Source organism: Dermacentor andersoni, chromosome 6 (genome assembly GCF_023375885.2).
Source record: "Dermacentor andersoni chromosome 6, qqDerAnde1_hic_scaffold, whole genome shotgun sequence".
In the NCBI taxonomy this organism is placed as follows: Eukaryota; Metazoa; Arthropoda; class Arachnida; order Ixodida; family Ixodidae; genus Dermacentor; species Dermacentor andersoni.
The window spans coordinates 114,734,785-114,753,409 of NC_092819.1; the positions used below are offsets into that span (position 1 = coordinate 114,734,785).

General features: G+C 50.2%; 1 protein-coding gene across 1 annotated transcript in view; it reads left to right on the plus strand.

Moving 5' to 3' along the window:
• Window positions 1-18,625, plus strand: part of LOC126522274 (uncharacterized) — a 37,337-nt gene that overhangs the window by 12,214 nt on the left and 6,498 nt on the right. Inside the window, exon 4 of the mRNA XM_050170994.2 lies at window positions 3,654-3,737. Coding sequence (XP_050026951.1) covers window positions 3,654-3,737 — 84 coding nt within the window. The remainder of the gene's footprint in view (window positions 1-3,653; window positions 3,738-18,625) is intronic.

An 18,625-nucleotide genomic window follows, 5' to 3' on the forward strand; every position in this document is an offset into this window, starting at 1 on the left:
CGTTGTCGTCAAGTTCCGTGCCAAGAATGCCATTCACTTGAATGTCAAGAAGGCTGCGATGCAAGCGCATGTGGCACTTTCACAGGTGGCACTTTCTAGATTTCCGGCTTCGAGAGACGTGGTTGACGGCGTTGTCAAAAATGAAACTGGGCATAACAGCGGTCAGCAGTAAAGGCGACGGAAGTGAGAAAACAGAGATGTGGTTAACAGTTTAGGGGCAGATTTCTCGAGATTACAAAAATAAATGTAGTGGTTTTACGTCACAACACCACAGTATGAATATGAGATACGCATTGGTTTGGGACACCAGGAGAATTTTGACCACCTGGAGTTCTTCAACGTGCACCCAATGCACGGACACTGTCGTGTTTGCATTTCGCCCCTTCGAAATAGGACCGCCGTGGCCGGGATCTCGTACAGCAGTAAGCACCCTCGTGCTCATTTATCAGTGCAACAGCAAAGCCTATAAGTAAGCACGGCGAGTTTTCAGAAATATCAGAAGCTGCTTAGAAGCGCAGACTGCATACGACAACGTCACTAATGCGAAACGTCATCCTTATGGCCGCTGTGGATACGGATCGGCTTGGTGTCAGGTGGATTGATCTTCACATAGATTCTGGTAACGGGTAACGTAGTGGGAGGCAGTGCTATCGAAACTGTTCTGGCTTTGAAGCAATGGGCAAAAGACGTGGCAGAGAGGGTTATCTTATTGACATCTCGGCAAACCATAACACGGGTCAGCGATATTTTCCTACAAGGTTATGCTTAGGCGTCGATAGAGGCATTGAGGATTGAGGATTGAGGCTACGCACAAAGCGAGGCCCATTGTCTTACGTTCGTGGCTACCAACTATAAACTATGCAAAGGGATGTCGCGGCTGTAGTGGGAAGGCCCATAAAGTAATGAGCGACCCGGTGACTTTTGGCTTGTTCAAAACGGTCGAATTCGAATTGCCCAACAGTGGAACTAAAATAGGAAACCAGCAGACTGAATTATTCCTCTGCAATTACACTTGAGAGGAAAGTAGGAAAGGAACATTAAAGAGGTTCGTTGAAGTGTGGCACATAGCTAGCCAGTGATCCAAGTTGCGCTGAACGAAGTTCATTGATGAGCGCCACAAATGCAATATTATGTACCCGCGCCTATTCGACAAGTATGTTTTAGAAGCATAATAAGCCCATTTGACAAGCTAACTGGCTTGTCGAACAGGCTAGCTTGCCTTTCTTTAAACAGCTCCAAGCAAGGAAGTTCATCCTCAGGTCTTTCGAAACAAGCACATGTTTCATAGCAAAGTGTGGGTGTAGGCCACTTGGTTATTCATGATTTTGGGAAGTTACCGGAAGAAAACACTGAATTTGATGAAATAGACAACACGAAGCTGTACTGACAGTAATAAATCATCAGTTGTAAGTACCGCTTCGTGCTGTTTAGTGTACCGCTGATTGCTACTTTTAGTTTTACGGATATGGGCTGACGGACTGGTCCCGGGCAGGGCCAGTGTATGGTCTGCGCTGCGGCGAAAGCTAGTGGCCTGGTGATGCCGAACGGGACGGTCGTCGAGGGCTCCACTGAGTCGCGGCGAGGTAGTCGGCGATATAGAAAGGGCGTTCATCTTGCTTCGGGCACGGAGCCTTGACGGCGAACCCTCGTAGCCTCATGTCGCGGTATGGGCATCGGCGGTACTCATGGCCGCATACCCCACAGTGATAGCAGAGCGGGCGGTAGTCGGAGCACGCCAAATCTTAGTCTTGCTTGGAATGCTGCGCGGGGTGACGCGTGGGCATGCTGGCGGCAGTGGCGATGCTCGGCGGAACTGCGGCGTTACCGGACCCTGGTGCGGGCGCGGAGAGGGGATGTGACAGTGGGCTACGGCGCCGTACGTGATCGCTTCTGGCTGTGGCTGCGGCAATTGAGGGACCCCGAGTGACTGTTGGATCTCCTCGAGTTTGACCTTGGCAATCGAAGCCACTTGAGGCTGTGATGAAGAGAACAACTTTTCAAGATCCTCCTGCACGACTGCTCTGATTGTCTGACGCAGTTCGGCGGTGCCCAGTTATTGAAATTCGGCGTAGTTTGCTTAGATTGTACGGCATATTATTTGCCGGTTCCTCATTTCCAGTGCTTTGTCGATGTCAGTAGCCTCGCAAAATAAGAAAAAACATTTTGACGGTCTTCGGTTGCTTCATCACTTTCCGGCGATAAGTTCTTGCTTCACACCATGCATGAGTAGGCATACGGTCATCTTCTCAGACGTTTCTGGGTCGGTGTGGCGGAATACATGACTTATTTCTTCTGTAAAGATGGCAACATTCTCGTTAGGTAGCGGCACTTGGGCTTCCAAAAGAACTTCGGCCATTTCTTTTCGGACAACGCTCATGAAGGTCCTCAGGAATTTACTGCGCAACGTGTCCCATGTTGTAAGGGTGGACTCCCAGTTCTCGAAACATGTCCTCACGGCATCTTTCAAGAAAATGTACAAATGGCATAGCTTATCCTCAGACGCCCACTTGTTGAAAGCTGCGGTCCTTTCGAAAGTCTCCTGCCAGGTTTCTGGATCCTCCGACGAAGCTCCACGGAAGGTAGGTCACTGCCTGTGTTGGTGAATCAAAGTGGGGGACGCGGGGGCTGCCATTGTGATTGCTGCATTGGCCACGATGTTCCTCGCCGTCTCAGGCAACAGTCCCTGCTTCAGGGCAGACCTTGCAGTCTGCGGCTAGCTCCGTTGTCCGTGGCAACGTTGGCGTTGTCCTCGGATGTCATGCTTGGATCGCGGCCTTGCGGGGGCGTTCGGTTCATGAACGCATTGGCCCACCTCCCACATGCCACGTGGAGAACACAATATCAAAACTGTGAGTAACGAAACGGACTTTTAGTGGGCGAACTTCTGCCCCCTACGACAGTGGCAAACAAAGTCGGCGATCAACGGAATCTGATCAGCGGTTAAACCCGCTGAAGCGCGTCGGCTTTTGTACATCACTCGTCGAACGTTCTGTTGTAATCGCTGGTGCCCGTGTGGTCTCCAGAAACTACTACACACTCCGTGTCGCACATGCGATCTGATAATAGATGGTGCAGCGAGAACGTACACAGCACATCAAATGTATGACAACGTTCACGTAAGTTGCAAATCATGCCGGCGTATCTTGTGCTGAACGATAAAGTTCAACATTTGCTACCCGGTTAAACGCGTTGACCGGAGAAACATAAACAAGTGTGTGTGTCAATATGCAAAAAATTTATCGGTTCGTCCATATTCCCAACCTCGTGTAATTCACTAACTGAATGGTTGGTATACCAATCACAGCGAAACATAAGAACACAACAAACAATATGATTGATAACTTGATTGAACACGCAACATACGTAGGCAAAAGAAGATCTCTGTACGTGTGAAGGAGAGCAACAATTCTACATACGACCAAACAACAGCAATGTTTCTGTCGGGTAACATCCATCAACTTTTTTTTTTCACCATAGTATGAGGGTCAACATTTGGGCGCTAATGATTACTGATGTCCTGTAAGTTCGGCGAGTTAAGTTCTAATGTAGCGTTTATGTTAAGAACTTGTTTCCCACGAATCCTGTTCATTTTTTAACATCAATAAATTCTCGGTTAACCGATTTTACAGATGATATTGCCGTTTCTTTTACAGACACAGATCACATCTACACAGCCCAAAGCCTGTACAGTGACTTCAAAACATGCTCCATCTTTAAGTATTATGGGGAACAGGAAAGTAAGTATGTCGTGTCTTACCGTTATTAAAAGTGGGCTCAACGCAGTACAAAGATTATCATTACCATTATTAGTATACTGCTAAGTTGTGCAATGGTACAGTATACTGTACTATTGCACACTTATGGTAAGAAAGGCATGCATAAATTTGGCAAGATCTATGCAATGAACAAATGACAGGTCTGTTAAAAAAACTGCCAGCAACTCAGTCTAAGCTTTCTGGATGCAAAACTTTGAAGAAGTGGAGGCGAACATTAAAAAAAGCACTTTGAAGTTGCCAAAGTATTAAACCATGCGCAATACGTCGTCCTGTCGAGATAAAAAAAATTTTTGTATTGTAGGATTCAAGAATGAAAGCCATTACATTTGAGCGACAGGAATTTCATTGAAAAAATATATTTTAAAAAATTCCCCGTGCATCGGCACACAAGGTATAAAATGGGATAATCTTTATGTTTGAATAAAAGTGTCCATGCGATCGCCTTCGAAGAAACGACGATAACGTTTCGCGCGTACGTTAGGGCACATTTTTCTTCTCTCGAAAGTCTCTATTATCGCTTCCGCTTTGCAGGGTGACCCCCTAGACGCTTTTTAGGGTAAACTCCTCTTCCCATTATGTGCGCCCCTTCTCTAAGTAAACTTTTTCTCTCTGCGCTTCCTGGGCACGCTCTTTTAGCAAAGACTTAAGCAAAGTCTACAACTTTATGAATACACGTTCTTTACGCTGTGCGGCATCGCTTGGACGCTGCTTCCGGTGTCACACTTCAATATGTATGCAAGCTTGTAAATAAAGATTTTCTAACGTAAACGCATTTCAAGTGATGTCACATAATTTAAACATATAAGCATATAAGTCTTTATTTTCTCAGGTTCCTCAAATACATGCAGAGTGCCATCTTTAAATGAAGCAGTCGCCTTAGCGAAAGAAGCAGTATTTTTAGTTTGCCTTAATGCCACTGTTGCTAAACAGCCAGAATAGGCGCTGCCGCAGATATCTTTTAGGTATGAGAATACGTTTTACTACGACGAACAGTTAACACTCATGTAACATTGTGCACCTTCTCTATTATGTCCTAGTGACCAAAAGAAGCTCTTTCCAAGAAAGATCAATTTCAACGAAAAAGTTCCATGGGGCACTTAGATACCCCTACTTCGAGGAATGCAAAACCATTGCAGCCACGTCAGAAAACGTGCGCCGAAGTCCGGTGGCCCCACTGGCGTAGTCACGTGACTAGAGCGGGACACTTCAGCATAAGAACCGCGACGTGACAAATGATGTTCGTTACAAGGTGCTCACAATGCAAGGTCGCGGGTTTGACTTCCATCGAAGGTCGTGCGCTCGAGTGCTTTAATGAACTCTACCCTAACTGTGCCTCAAGTATAATCACCCTACTTAACACCAACGGTAAACATTTCGACACCCACCAAAGGTTGTGGTTTCGAGTGCTTCAACTCTACCTTAATTCACTGTGTCTTAATTACCTTCGCCCTTATTAACACCAAAAGTCGAGGGTTCAACTCTCATCAAAGGTCGTGGATTTTAATGGCTTATTTAAGTCTCTTAATTAAATCTGGCTTAATAAACTTCGCCTTAAAGACACTCAATTTCGTGGGCGCGACTGCTACCAAATGTCAAGGCTTTGGAGCCTTTTTTGGAATATGGCGTGGTCGCGCCGACAACGCCAACGCTAGATTTTCTACCTTATGAACCGCATAACGCTTTCACATTGTTCAAGTAGGCACACTAACTCGAAACGCTCTGTAAGGTTCTATGACCGCTGTGATCTAAGCCCATAATAATGTGGTTAATGCGTGAGCATGAGAGATTGCTAAATCGTTCCCTGTTTTTGTAAATTTTGACGAATAGAAGATGGTCGCCTATTAGATCCTCTAAAAATGGTCAAAGTTATGGTTATTAGTTCTTGCGCACAACTGCCTGCGTGCACGTTCGACGTCTTTTACAGAAGATTTTAGGGCAGCCGAAGAGCTCAAGCAGTATCTAAGGGATTCTTTTGGCGTAGATACCTCAGGCATGCAATTCATGGGGTGAAGAAAACAACGCTACGAAGAATGTTAGGTGGTTGCAGTGTTGGAAAGAGCGGTCCACTTTAGATCTACGCAGACATAGGGAGGACGCACGCTGGACTAATTATGCCAAGTTCAGTGGTATAGAAAAAAATCCAGATAGAGTTTCGAGTTCTCAGAAATGATGGGCTCTACAGGGCCATGGAGTGCGGATGCGCGCCGCATCGGATTCACAATTTTTCGGCGCTTTTGGGAGAATTCTCTGTAGCTATCCAGTTTACGGTATTCCCAGGTGCTTGCGAAAGTTCTACGGACTCTCCCGATAACAGATATGTGCAGGTGACCCCGTTTTTCGGCCACTTTTTTAAGGATTTTTCGTACCGCCATGCCGGCACGACAGCCAGACTCGCACGCCTAACTCGGCAGCGAAGCCTCCGACCCACTGCGCTGGCGTCCGAGGTGGAAGTCTTGCAAGTCGAAGGGCAGGAGGTATTGCTGACGGAGTTAGGAAAACAGCGGGGATGGTGCGAGATCAAACGTAATTCCAAGAACGCGGCGGGAGACGACGGCTCGGCGATGAGCCAGCAAGCCACGACAGTGACCTCCGAGAAGGTGGCGTCTATAAAGAAAGCGACTCACTGCGTGTCGAAGGCCACCATGGCAAGCCGATTGCCCAACCAACCAACGGACGACTGGAAGATAGCCATGCGACCATGAGACCGCCCCAACGTGTCGCTCTACCAGAAGGACCGTGTCAACTGCTGCATACGCAGCGCAGTAGGGGTGACACGCGAGGCAGCAGAGGAGGACAGCGTTTGTCTCAGCGAAAGTCAAAACGTGATGGTGGTGAGCACGCACTAGACGATACCGCAGCATTTGCAACCTGCGCATCGGCGAACGCGAGTTCGAGGTTAGCGCCTACTTGGCTCCGGAGAAAACGTCCAAAGGCTTCATCCAGGGCATATCGCTAGAAGAAAAGCCAGCGGACGTCATGAGAAGTCTCCTGAACCAGCGTAACCCGAACGTTCTGCATGCCAAGCCCATAGAGAACATGAACAACGTGATCATTCTCTTCGGCGGTTAGTACGTGCCCCGTTACGTGAACTACGGTGGGATGGTGGTGAAGTTCTCTCTCTACAGGAAAGAAATCGACGTGTGCTACAAATGCGGTCGTCAGGGACAAAAGGCTGACGTGTGCCTCAACCCGAACGATAAGAAATGCCGCGTGTGCAAATGCAGCTACCCGCCCGAGGATAATCGGTGCGAGCCGGTGAGTCAACTGTGCGGAACGGGTCACCTCACCAGCACCGCAAGTGCAAAGCCAAGTAAAAGACACCAGTCAAGAGGCGACAGTTCGGACAAAGGATATGCGAGGAAGCTGCGGCTTCTCACGGCAGCAGCAACAGCCACTACTACGGAAAGGAGGGCTATCGACGACGCCCCCCACCGAGACGAGGGAGTGGCGACAGCCGATGGGCCTCCAGGAAGAGCCACACGCGGAGCCGCATTCGCTCCCGCAAGCATTCTAGAGCCCGCTCTCGCACCGGCTACCACCCCCGCTTGGCGAGGCCTCGAAGCAGGTCGACGGCACGAGCCAGCTACGCAGCTGCAGCGGAAGGAGGAGGAGGACCCTGCCTCCCACAGATGACCAGGGTGGCGGTTGCATTGGGATGCGCGCCGCGCACACCGCTATCGCGAACCTAGGCTGCCATTATTAGAAACCCTACAGTAGCTAGACGCACAAGCAGCGCTCACACTAGCAACTGCGAGGCAGAAAGCCTGGTACAGAAACGACTGGATCACTTCGAATCCGTCATCTAAAAACTGAAGCAGGAGAATGCAAGGCTAAGCAGCGAAATTGCCATGTTAAAGGTAGCGGACCCGACAACCTCCTCTCCGCCTGCTCTGGCCAAACCTGTCGCTACCGTCGCGCTTGCTCGAAGGGTTGAGAGCGCGGAGGAAGTCATGGAGGCAACTACTAAACGCAAGGCGCTAGAATTAGAACAGGCCGAGACCAAATCGCAGAAAGGTGAACAGAAACTCCGAGAGCGAGTCGACAGACTCGAAGACAATGTAGATGCGATGATGGCCCAACAAGCCCAGCAAACCACGCAACTTAACTGCGCAATAGCTGAGCAAACAGCACAAACCGAACAGTTATGAAGTGCAATAGCTCAACTCACTCAAATGGTCGCGACGCTGCAATCGGGCATAGACAATATTGAAATGCGGTTCCCGGATGGAGCAGGTCGCTCGGTATGTTCGATCGGGAAAATTTAGCTTAGGCAGGTATCAGAAGGAAAGGAGCGAGCGGGACCAGCCGGACAGCAAATAATATTGCGCACTGTCACCAAGGCTCGACATGACACCATGGAATCACAACTGTGACGACAGCATAACACACGGAACACGTACGCGACTTCACAGTGGAACTTCAGGGTGTATAGGAGGAAACGGGGGCATCTCCAACATGGCCTATGTAACAGGGAACGGGCAGACGTCCCGCCGGATGCAGACCTCGAGCTGATAGATGGTAAACTCCTACACTTGTGGGAAACTAACCGCAGCCTGCAAGAAAAGTAGAAGCGTCAACGACACAATCGAACGCAACCCAAACGCATAGCACGGCTAAAGAGAGACATAGAAGACCACGCATTACAGTTATGCCAAACGCAATAAGAGCAGACGTGCAATGACAAGGAGAACCAAGTAGGAATGGCCATGACGTAGCTCCTCCTCCGGCAACTCTTTAATCCTGTGGAGACCAAAACGGCGCACGAGCATAAGATCAAGCAGGTTGGTAGATGACTACGAAGGCACGTCCGCGGATTTTCTAGAATCTATGTGAACCGGTACCTAGCCCCGTAGCGCACCCGCGTACATGGGCGAGTGGGGCGCAACGCGCTGCTTGACTAGGACTTCAGCGTAGCAGAGGTGAGGGCGGTACTGCACAACCCCTACAGCAAATCGGCGTCGGGCCCGGACGGGATAACCAATAAAACGCTCCGTAGCTTCGAAGACAAATCGATACAACGGCGGACGAACTACTAGAGCGAGCGCTGGAAAGCGGGTGCACGCAAAGCTTGTGGAAAACAGCATGCATAATTATGATCCCCCAACCAGGCACACCGGTACAGGTCGACAATGTTCGACCAATATCCCTGACGTCCTGCGTCGGCAAGGACATTGAACACGCGGTTCTCACTCGCCTTATCAATTACCTCGAGAACCGAGACATGCTACCGCACACGATGCTAGGGTTTGCGTCGTGGCCTTTCCACGCAGGACGTCATGATTCAACTCAAACACCAAATAGTAGAGAATCCCACGCGATCCACCAGAACGATACTCGGGCTCGACCTCAGAAGGGCGTTCCGCGACGTTAAACTGGCCGCGCTACTCGAAAGCATACGATCAATGGGACTGGGCGAGAGAACGTACGACTACGTACGGGAGAAAAAGAGAAACAACTTTAATTGACCACGAGATTGCGGCACGTAGGTCCCATGCTCTCCGCAGGACCCCACTGTACTACACGTTATTGAGTTCACGGAGTTCCATGACGTGGGTGGCCCTATCTGTGATCTTGAGCCCGCCCGGGTGGATCGAGTGGAGCAGGGTCTCCCATTGTTCCCAGGTGGTCAAGAGCTCGGAGCTTTCCGGGGAAGGGTTCGACTGCCATTCAAAGAAAACGTGGGCAAGCTCAGCATTGAGAACACGAAGGGGTGTATGCTCCCAGGTGGATGCGCGAGATGAAAGAGGGCGAGCGAAGGGTGTGGTCTGGAGGCGGCGCCATGTTATTTGGCGATAATTGTCAAGGGATTGTTGGAGTGCGGGGTATAGCTGGTACTCGGCGTGATATGTCTGGGGCAGCTCGCTGCACGAGTGCTTGCGCTCCCCGGAAGAGGTCAACTCTGATTGCGCCGCCACCCATTTGACGAGACCTCGGGCATGGTCACTGACGGCTTCTTTGACGTGGTTCCCAGAGTGCGCAGGCACCCAGATTTGTTCCACATGGCGGTGCGGGTTTGTGAGGGGCGATCTGAGAATGTGGAAAGCGGTCTCGTAGGCTCCTCCTCGTGCAAAATTTAGGAGTGCGGTTTTGGGGTAGCTGAGGACGTACCAGGCTTAAGTGTCTGTGAGGGCAAGCACTATCGCCGCTTTTTCCGAGGATTACGGGGTGGATGCATTAGAAAGGTGGAGAGTGGACAGATGGGTTGGAGTGTATTGCCAACGACAGCAACTGCCGCGTCTTAGCCCTTGCAGGCCGCGTCCGCCCATACGACGTCCGCTTCAGAACCGTAGTGTATGTGCAGAGTATTTGCACGGGCTTTGTGCTGGGCCGAATTATAGGTTGCGTGGGCGTTCCTAAGGAGGGGTTTTACTATGTGCTAAGTGTGTATGGGGCGGACGACTGGTAGGAGTGCGGAGTCGGCTGCTGATATGCGAATTCGTTGAGTATCTATTACGTAACATTCCGCAAAAGATTGCGCTAAGCGAATGTATTGTGCTAGCCTGTAGGTTCTATTAGTTCCCTATGAGCCTCTATGAGTTCGTGTGTGGTGTTGTGGAGCTCAAGCTGAGGGGTTCAGTGGTTCGCGTCTTAGGGAGGAGGTGTAAGGCCGCATTGTCGGCTCTACGAAGCATAGCATCCACGGTGGCGATTTCTCCTTGTCAAAGTCGGAGATATGGGATTGCCTAGAGTAAGCGGCTGAGTATGAAGGAATTAATGAGACGACAGAAATCGCGAACCTTCATGCCATAGTGTTTCCCGGAAACTGCGGATGAGGTGCGAGAGTGCTTCTGTCACCCCCTCGAGTTTCAGGATAGTGCAAGTGTTCCGGCCGTTGGTCTGGATGTGAAGGCCCAGAATGCGGAATGTGTCGACCTCCGGGATAGGGTATCCGGCCAGAGAAACAGTGATGGGGGCCGTGGGAAGAGTACGTGGTGAGCGACGCATGATCAGTATCTGAGAGTTTTCAGGGAACAGGAGACACCACTGCTTTGTGCGTGTAGTTGTGTGATGTTTGCGGCGCTTTCTGAAGTTTTCTCTATGTCGCCATTACTGCCGTGGGTTGTCCGCAGAGTGATGTCGTCTGCATAGAGATTGTGGTGAAGGTGAGGGATAATGTGATGAGCGCAGGCTAAGGGAATTGGTGTGTTATTGAAAAGGGGAAAAGACAGAGTGTCGCGGGCTTCCCACTCGGTTAAAGGTGTATGGAGGGGGCGCATGGGAGCCCATATGAATCTCGGCTGTGCGTGCCGAGAGAAGCGCTTGTATGTAGGCGTGCATGCGGGCACCTACACTGAAAGGGGAGCGATCTGGCCATGATCCCTTGGTGTTCTACGTGATCAAAGGCCTTGAACAAGTCGAGGGTCAAAACAGCTTTAGTATGAGCGCAAATGAGAGGAACAAAGATGTCCTGCGTCAATTGAAGCATGGCATCTTAGATAGAAAGACATGGGCGGAAGACCACCATGCTGTGCCGATATAGGTTGCGGTCGTTGATATGCTGATTGAGTCTGTTTAAAGCAACATGCTCGAGCTGTTTTCCCATACATGATGTGAGTGAGATGGGGCGCAGGCTTGATATGGCGTGGTGTTTGTTTCGTTTGGTGATGAAGGTCATTTTGTCAGGGCGCTAGGACTGTGGGAGGGTGCCTTCTCTCCAGATTTGATCAAACTATTCGGTAATCTGTGTGATGGATTGATCATCCAGGTTACGGAGCATAAAGTTTGTGATCTGTCCTTTCCCGGTGCAGATCTTGTGCGGATGTTTAGGGCCATGCGGACCTCTCGCTCCAAAATATTGGTGCCCAGGGCCCCATTCGGCGCTCCTGTGTAGGGTGGGAGAGGGTAGGAGGTGCCAGGTGCCATGTATTCTTTATTAAGTTGGTCCAGATGGGTGTCGTGAGAGAGAGTATAATTGTGAATGAGGCGTGTAAAATGGTGTTATGATGCTGTCCGTGAGTGCGTTACGTCGACAAGGTGCCGCAGGAGTTACCATGCGTTCATAGTAGATAGTTTGCCAGATATACTGTTGCACACCTGAACGCAGTCGGAACGGCACAGCTCCTCGGAACGTGCAGCGATTTGTGTCTGTAGCGCGACTAGTCGGCGTTTTAATTTTCTATTACCTTTCTGTCGTTTAGATCTCGTCGGGATGATTTGGTGTGCCTCCCAGAGGTGCGATAGGCTCGTGTTCAGTATGTGGGTGTCGGGTGACGTGGTAATGTGTTGTGTTTGTGCGGTTAAGTCGCTTAGCAGAAATGTGACGCAATCATCAATGTCTTGTATCGGGGTGTCTGGAGCTTCTCGGCATGCGGACTGGATTGCGTCCCAGTTAATAACATTGTGGGCGAGTAGTCTAGGGCTGTGTTGTGTGTTAGTTACTTCGATGGCGATAATGTAATGGTCGCTTCTGAGTGTGTGCTCCGTACGTGACAACGAGAGTCCTTTGAGGCAGTGGCTGAGTGTAAGGTCAGGACTACTCTCTCTGGTGACACTACTGCGGCTTCGGGTTGGTGTGTGAAAGTTATGTGTAGTGAGGCGCAGGTCTTGAATGGTAGTCCAAAGCTGGCGACCCTACGTTGTGGTGCACTGATAACCCAAGTCTGTATGCTGTGAGTTAAGGTCACCTCTTATGAGTAGGGCATTTCAGCCAGCGACGCGATGAATTTTCTGGAGTAGCGCATCGAGAGTTGTCGTGCCCTAGGGTGGGGTGTGGTATATGTTAGCGATAAAGGTCGGAGGTGTGTTACACCTACGATCTTTAGCTAGGTACTAGTGAAATGTAAAAATGTGGCCACCCGAGGGGCGTCGGTGGTGCCTGAGTGTACGAGATGGTAACTGGTAAGTTTGGCTTGGTGTTGTGTGTCCTTTAACAAAAGGAGCTTAGGTATGGCAAGAAGGGTACGTATTAGGAGTTGCAGTGGCGTGCGCTGGCCCCGAAAGCTACGGCAGTTCCATTGAATTGGTGATAGGTGGGCAGAATTATCCCGACCCGCCATATTGGAGCGTAGGTGCGGCGATGATAAGTTCTCGTGGTGGTAGTGGAAGTGGCATAGGAGGAGTAGGTGGGTGTAGGATACGGGTAGGGGACCCCTCATGTGAAGACCTGGTATTTTTCTGTAGCCTCTAAAGGCGGGTCTCCAATTGTGCAAAAGTAAGTTCGGTAGTTACGCTTACGCTTGTGAAGCGTGTGTCCATGTCTTGCTATAGGCGAGGGGAAAGCTGCTCGGCGACTGCTAATTTTGTTTCCAGGCGCACCTCCAAGGCTACCAATTTATCGTCCAAATTGGATTCCAAGTCTTTAGGCCAAGCGTGATATTCATCGTGCGAGTCTGATGTGCGTTTTTTTATGCGGGTGAGGCGGGTGTGGCATGTGGGTTGGGTGACTCCACATTGGGTGGGATGATTCGTTCTAGAGAGGGATGTTGGAGAAGGGAGGAGGGGGAAAAGGGTTGTGAGGTAAAAGTGTTCTCAGGCGGCTTCTTTCCACACGCAGCGTCCTACTCTCCTGGTCAGAGAAGCCCGGGGTACGCGGAGTTTTGCTTGTCAGTTTTGCGGTCACCTTGGGCGGTTTCAGCTTTTCGGCCCATGTCGGTGGGTCTGCGCTCTTGGAGCGCCCTGTTTGTTGTCCGGTAGATGGTTCCGGGCATTCGGATCCTGCACTGCGTCGTAAGTGGCGGTCTACTCGTCGTCGCGATCTTGCTTTGCGTTCGGAGGTTACTTGGTTGTCCTAGGAAGCTGGCGGTGCTTGCATTCCCGGGCCCCTGACAAGCCTTCGAAATTTTGGCCAATTACCAAGTATATTGAAAGAATGGCTGTATTTCACTCACGCACGTTCGGTACTTGAGCACGCGTGTATCTGCTGGGATCTTTATACGTGTCAGTTAGTTGATTTACTTGAAAAAATTCAAAATAGGGTGGTTCGATTCATTCTGGGTAATTAGGACACAAACCACAGTATCACCGAAAGCAAGCGCAGGCTTCATTGGCAGGATCGAAAGTACAGAAGAAAGGGCCTCAGACTTAATTTTTTTTCACGGTCGTTACCATTCTAAAACAGGCATTGAAAGGAACAACTATATTACACTACCTTCGTATATCTCACGTAGAAGACAGTTGCCTTGAAACTTCATGAATTTTCTTTTAAGGGTGACGCCTTGCGTCCTGAATTTTTCGATAGGACCATGAGGGAGTGGAATGCTCTCCCGTGAAATATTGTAGGTATACAACGTAATGAAAACTTTTGCCGCCCTTTAGGTGTTGAAATGAGTGCAATTACTGTAGATATGTATGTACCCCCCGCTCTAGTGCCTTCCAAAGAGATGCAGGTACTCAATAAATAAATATATAAGTGCGGCCATTGCAATTCATGCAGATTGGAGTGCCCGTTGGAGTTGGCTCCTTAAGGTGTAACTCGTCGCATCTGGGACACTTGTGCATCCTAGGTTGGATGAAGACATCCGTGTGGTGGCCTATGTTCCGGCAGTTACTGCAGGTCTCGACCCTTGGTGTTTAGGGCGTGCACAGATACAGTCCTCCGCGATATACAATTTTTCGGGGGACGATTGCTTGACCGAAGGTGATGAGTAATGAACGTACGAATGCCATTCGTCTAGCATCTAGTATAGTTGCATGCGGGTTGCGGATGATACACTCTGCTAGGAGTTCTTGTGGCGATTCTTTCCAGTAGGCGCTTATAATAACTCCCCTAACTTAGCCATCAGTACCCACGGCATGCAATGTATGCCCCCCTGGCATACCCAAGTAGGTCGTAGATGATGTGCTGAAGTTGTACGAGCTTGGGAGCGTCATCTTTGTTGTCCGCAGACCCTATGCAAATGCTATTGACGGAGTGAATCCGAAGTGTCAGCGTAGATGGGTCAGTCAGGGAAGAGGCCTGCATGAGAGCAGTGAGGAGGTAGCGTGGCTGGAGCGTCGTCAGATCCAGGCCTACGCGGGACTGAAAGACGAATTTATATTCGTCTCGGGGAAGAGCCAGCTGTTGCTCGATGTTTTGTGCAGCTGTACGAAGTGCGCGTAGCTGCATGGAGATGCTGTGCAGTGCGACAGTCGTGGCAGTCTCCAGCGTACTGACTCTGCATCTCCCTAAAGCAGGATCGGTATTTGTACCTTGTGCCGCTTTTCTGGGTTTTGGTGTGTTCGCCTGGGTTCTCAAGTGCTGGGTTCAGTCCCGAGGGTCATACTGGGTCGGGTCCATGTCCGTACCTTGCACCTGAACATCCATGCTGGCCACAGAAGGGGAGGTGGCGTCGTGATGCGTCGCGAGGCCTAGCATGGCAGTGGCGCAAAGGGGCCTGGTTTTAGGACATGTGCCCCCCTAGGGCTCGACAAAAGCTCAAGAGGGGTCAGTAGAAAGCGCTCACCTGTATTAAGGCGTTGCTGTAATTGTGGGCACTCGATTTATCAGCGACTGGCAATTTTCGCTGTCACAGTGCGGAGTCGACGCAAAAAGGATCCCAGAAGCCAGTCCCAGGAAGAAGACGATCCACGGGAAACGGCGACAAGTCCGCCTACGGGATTTCCTTACGCGTCGCCGGGCCCGCATAGCGATCGGTGGACTCTAATCGAAAGACACAGACATGGGTTGCATGGGCACGCCGTAGAGCTCCGTCATCTCTCCCATGATCTTTACCTCTTGCTTCTCGGAGTACAACGGAAACTAGCAAAGATAGATAGGAGGCCTCCACCACAGCTTGTATTCCAATGACATCACGCTCTGAGTTAACATGATCTTGGACTGTAGCACGAAGTGAACACGGACACAGAAAGGAGCAGACAGGACGAGCTCTCGTCCTGTCTGCTCCTTTCTGTGTCCTTGTTCACTTCGCGCTACAATCCAAGGTGATGTTACCGTACCAACTCGTCCAACTATCTATCCTTTTGCATTACGCTCTGAGTTCCCGAGCGAAATGACGGCCACGAAAAGTAAACGTTTGCAGGAGGCCGTCGACGCGGTGCGGGACTACGTGCGTGGCACGGGCCTCTTGTGCTCCGCGGCCAAATCGGAGCTCCTGCTCTACAGACCCACGCGCAGAGTCCGCACACCCAAGAACACTGATTTTGCAGCCAAGCGCGCAACAAGAAATTAGAGGAGTTAAATGGGATGGCACCATTATCCTGCAAGTTCACAACATTAGGGCACTGGGCTTACACTTCTCGGTCAACGGCTACAACGCCAAAACCGTACGCACACTAGAGCGCGCGGTCGATGGAACGATCCGGTTGCTGAAACGCATCACAAAGAGGCGTAGTGGAATGAAGAAAAGCAATATGATCCGCCTTGTACAGGCATTCGTAGCCAGCCATATAAAGTACGTCGCCTCCTACCTGGCGCCGCAGGCTACCGAACGAACCAAGCTATACAACCTCATCCACAATGCGTGCAAATGTGCTATCAGTTTACCAATCAATACTGGCATTGATAGATTTCTGTAACTGGGATTATGTTATACCCTGGATGAGAAAATGGACGCACACAACGTCGCGCAGTACGAGAGTTCGGCAAAGACTAGAACAGATCGACACATCCTCTAGACGCTGGTCATCAGCTATCACACGCAGACAGGAGAAAAGGTCGGAATACCCATAGCGATTCGCGAGCGCATCATCGTTTAACTGTGTCCCAAGAATATTCTCCCGACGCATCTCATCGGTAGGCGTAGCAGGCAGGCCCGATACCTGGAAAAGAAATACAGCAGCAACAAAGAAACAGGTTTACGTAGAAGCGGCTCGTTACAAGCGAAGACGCAGCTTAGCGGTCCCAATCACGGAATGCAACGGAACTTGCGTCGCGAGCGCGGCGATGCACGGATAAGACGGAGACAACCGAGGAAGCGTCGATATCTTTCGCGGTAGCCACCACAGACGCTGAGGGGAATAATAAGCGACTCGCCGGCGGCGATATGCGAATACGCTATTGGCGGATCTCATGGCAAGCGGCCAACATTCTCCAACATCATCCAACATCAGTTTCCTCACATGGACCCCCCCACCCCCTTCACATGGACCCCCTGCTCTCGGGCAACGAGACGGACCACGCCGCGGCTCGAGTACTTACCTGCTGAGCCACGACGCCTGCCAGCTATGCCGTCCACCGCGAGAGTGATGCGGGAGTGGACGTGGGGGGATCACATAACTACGTTCCGACACATCACACAACATACAGAATAAAGAGATGCGAATATCCACCATCGCACGCCAAACAAAATAAGAAATAAGCGGTTGACTGGACGCAATTGCATACACACAGGTATCCGAACCCGGTGGTCCTTCGCCTCTACTAGCCCTACCTTTATTAATCCAACAAGTGCACCGCGTGCGGAGTCATGAGTGAAGCTGCAGCACATGCTGTGGGAATGCACCGGTAGCGACCAACAGGAGTCCCCGGCGGACGGGATAGACATGGCAGTCTCGAACCGCGGGGCACGATGAAAGGTGGCCCTGCTCAGCCACGACCTCGCCGATCAACTGTGAGCCGCTCGGCATGCCGCAGAAGCCACCCGTGTCCAAGGACTCGTGGCCGTCAACTAGACTGAGGTCCTTATGGCCTCACCCCGCACAAATTACTAGACATTTTGAAAGAACTTTCCCTTCACTCACTGAGTAATGACACAAAATCTGTTGCAAATACAAGCACACAACAGTGTATGTTAGTACTAATACTTTTTGTGCACTTTTTCTTTTCATCACGGGTTATCGATAGCATATTTATGTGATCTAACATCGCAATTGAGAATGTTACGATCCACATTGTTCAAAGAAGCATCCTAAGCGTACACATCAACTTTCCATATGTCTTTCTCTATCGACATTCGTCATTGCATGCAGACATATGCTTGTCGCATTTATATGGCCATACACTATCATATTCAGCTAGGCATCATCATCAGCATCATCATCAGCCTGGCTACGCCCACTCCAGGGCAAAGGCCTCTCCCATACTTCTCCAACTACACCGGTCGTGTGCTAATTGTGGCCTTATTTTTCCTTCAAATTTCTAAATCTCATCCGCCCACCTAACTTTCTGCCGCCCCCTGCTACGCATCCCTCCTCTTGGAATCCAGTCCCTAGCCCTTAAAGACCATCGGTTATCTTCCTTCCTCATTATATGCCCAGCCCATGCCCTCTTGCGTATTCTTGATTTCAATCAGGGTATCACTAACTCGCATTTGTTCCCTCACCCAATCTGCTCTCTTCTTATACTTTAACGTTACACTCATCACTCTTCTTTCCATGGCTCGTTGCGTTGTCCTCTAAGTAGAACCATTTTCGTAAGTCTCCAGGTTTCAACACCGTAGGTGAGTACTGGTAAGACACAGCTGCTATACATTTTCCTCTTGAGGGATAATGGCAAGCTGCTGTTCATGATTTCTATATGAATGCAGCAATCAAACCTCGGCCCTAAGTCCCCAGCAGCTCCGCAGCAACTGACCACCGAGGCAGTCAGACCTGTGACGCGACAGAGTGTGCTACGAATCTCTAGATCCGGACAGGCCGCTATTGGAATTTGAACGTGGCACCGTTTAGCGCTAGAACATTATCTAGTAAGGCGAGTCTAGCAGTGCTATTGAAGAAATTCATCATCATCATCATCATCATCATCATCATATTCATCATTAACATCATCATGATTAGCCTGGTTACGCCCACTGCAGGGCAAAGGCCTCTCCCATACTTCTCGAACTACCCCGGTCATGTACTAATTGTGGCCATGTCGTCCCTGCAAACTTCTTAATCTCATCCGATCACCTAACTTTCCACAGCCCTTATCTACGCTTCCCTTCCCTTGGAATCCAGTCTGTAACCCTTAATGGCCATCGGTAATATTCCCT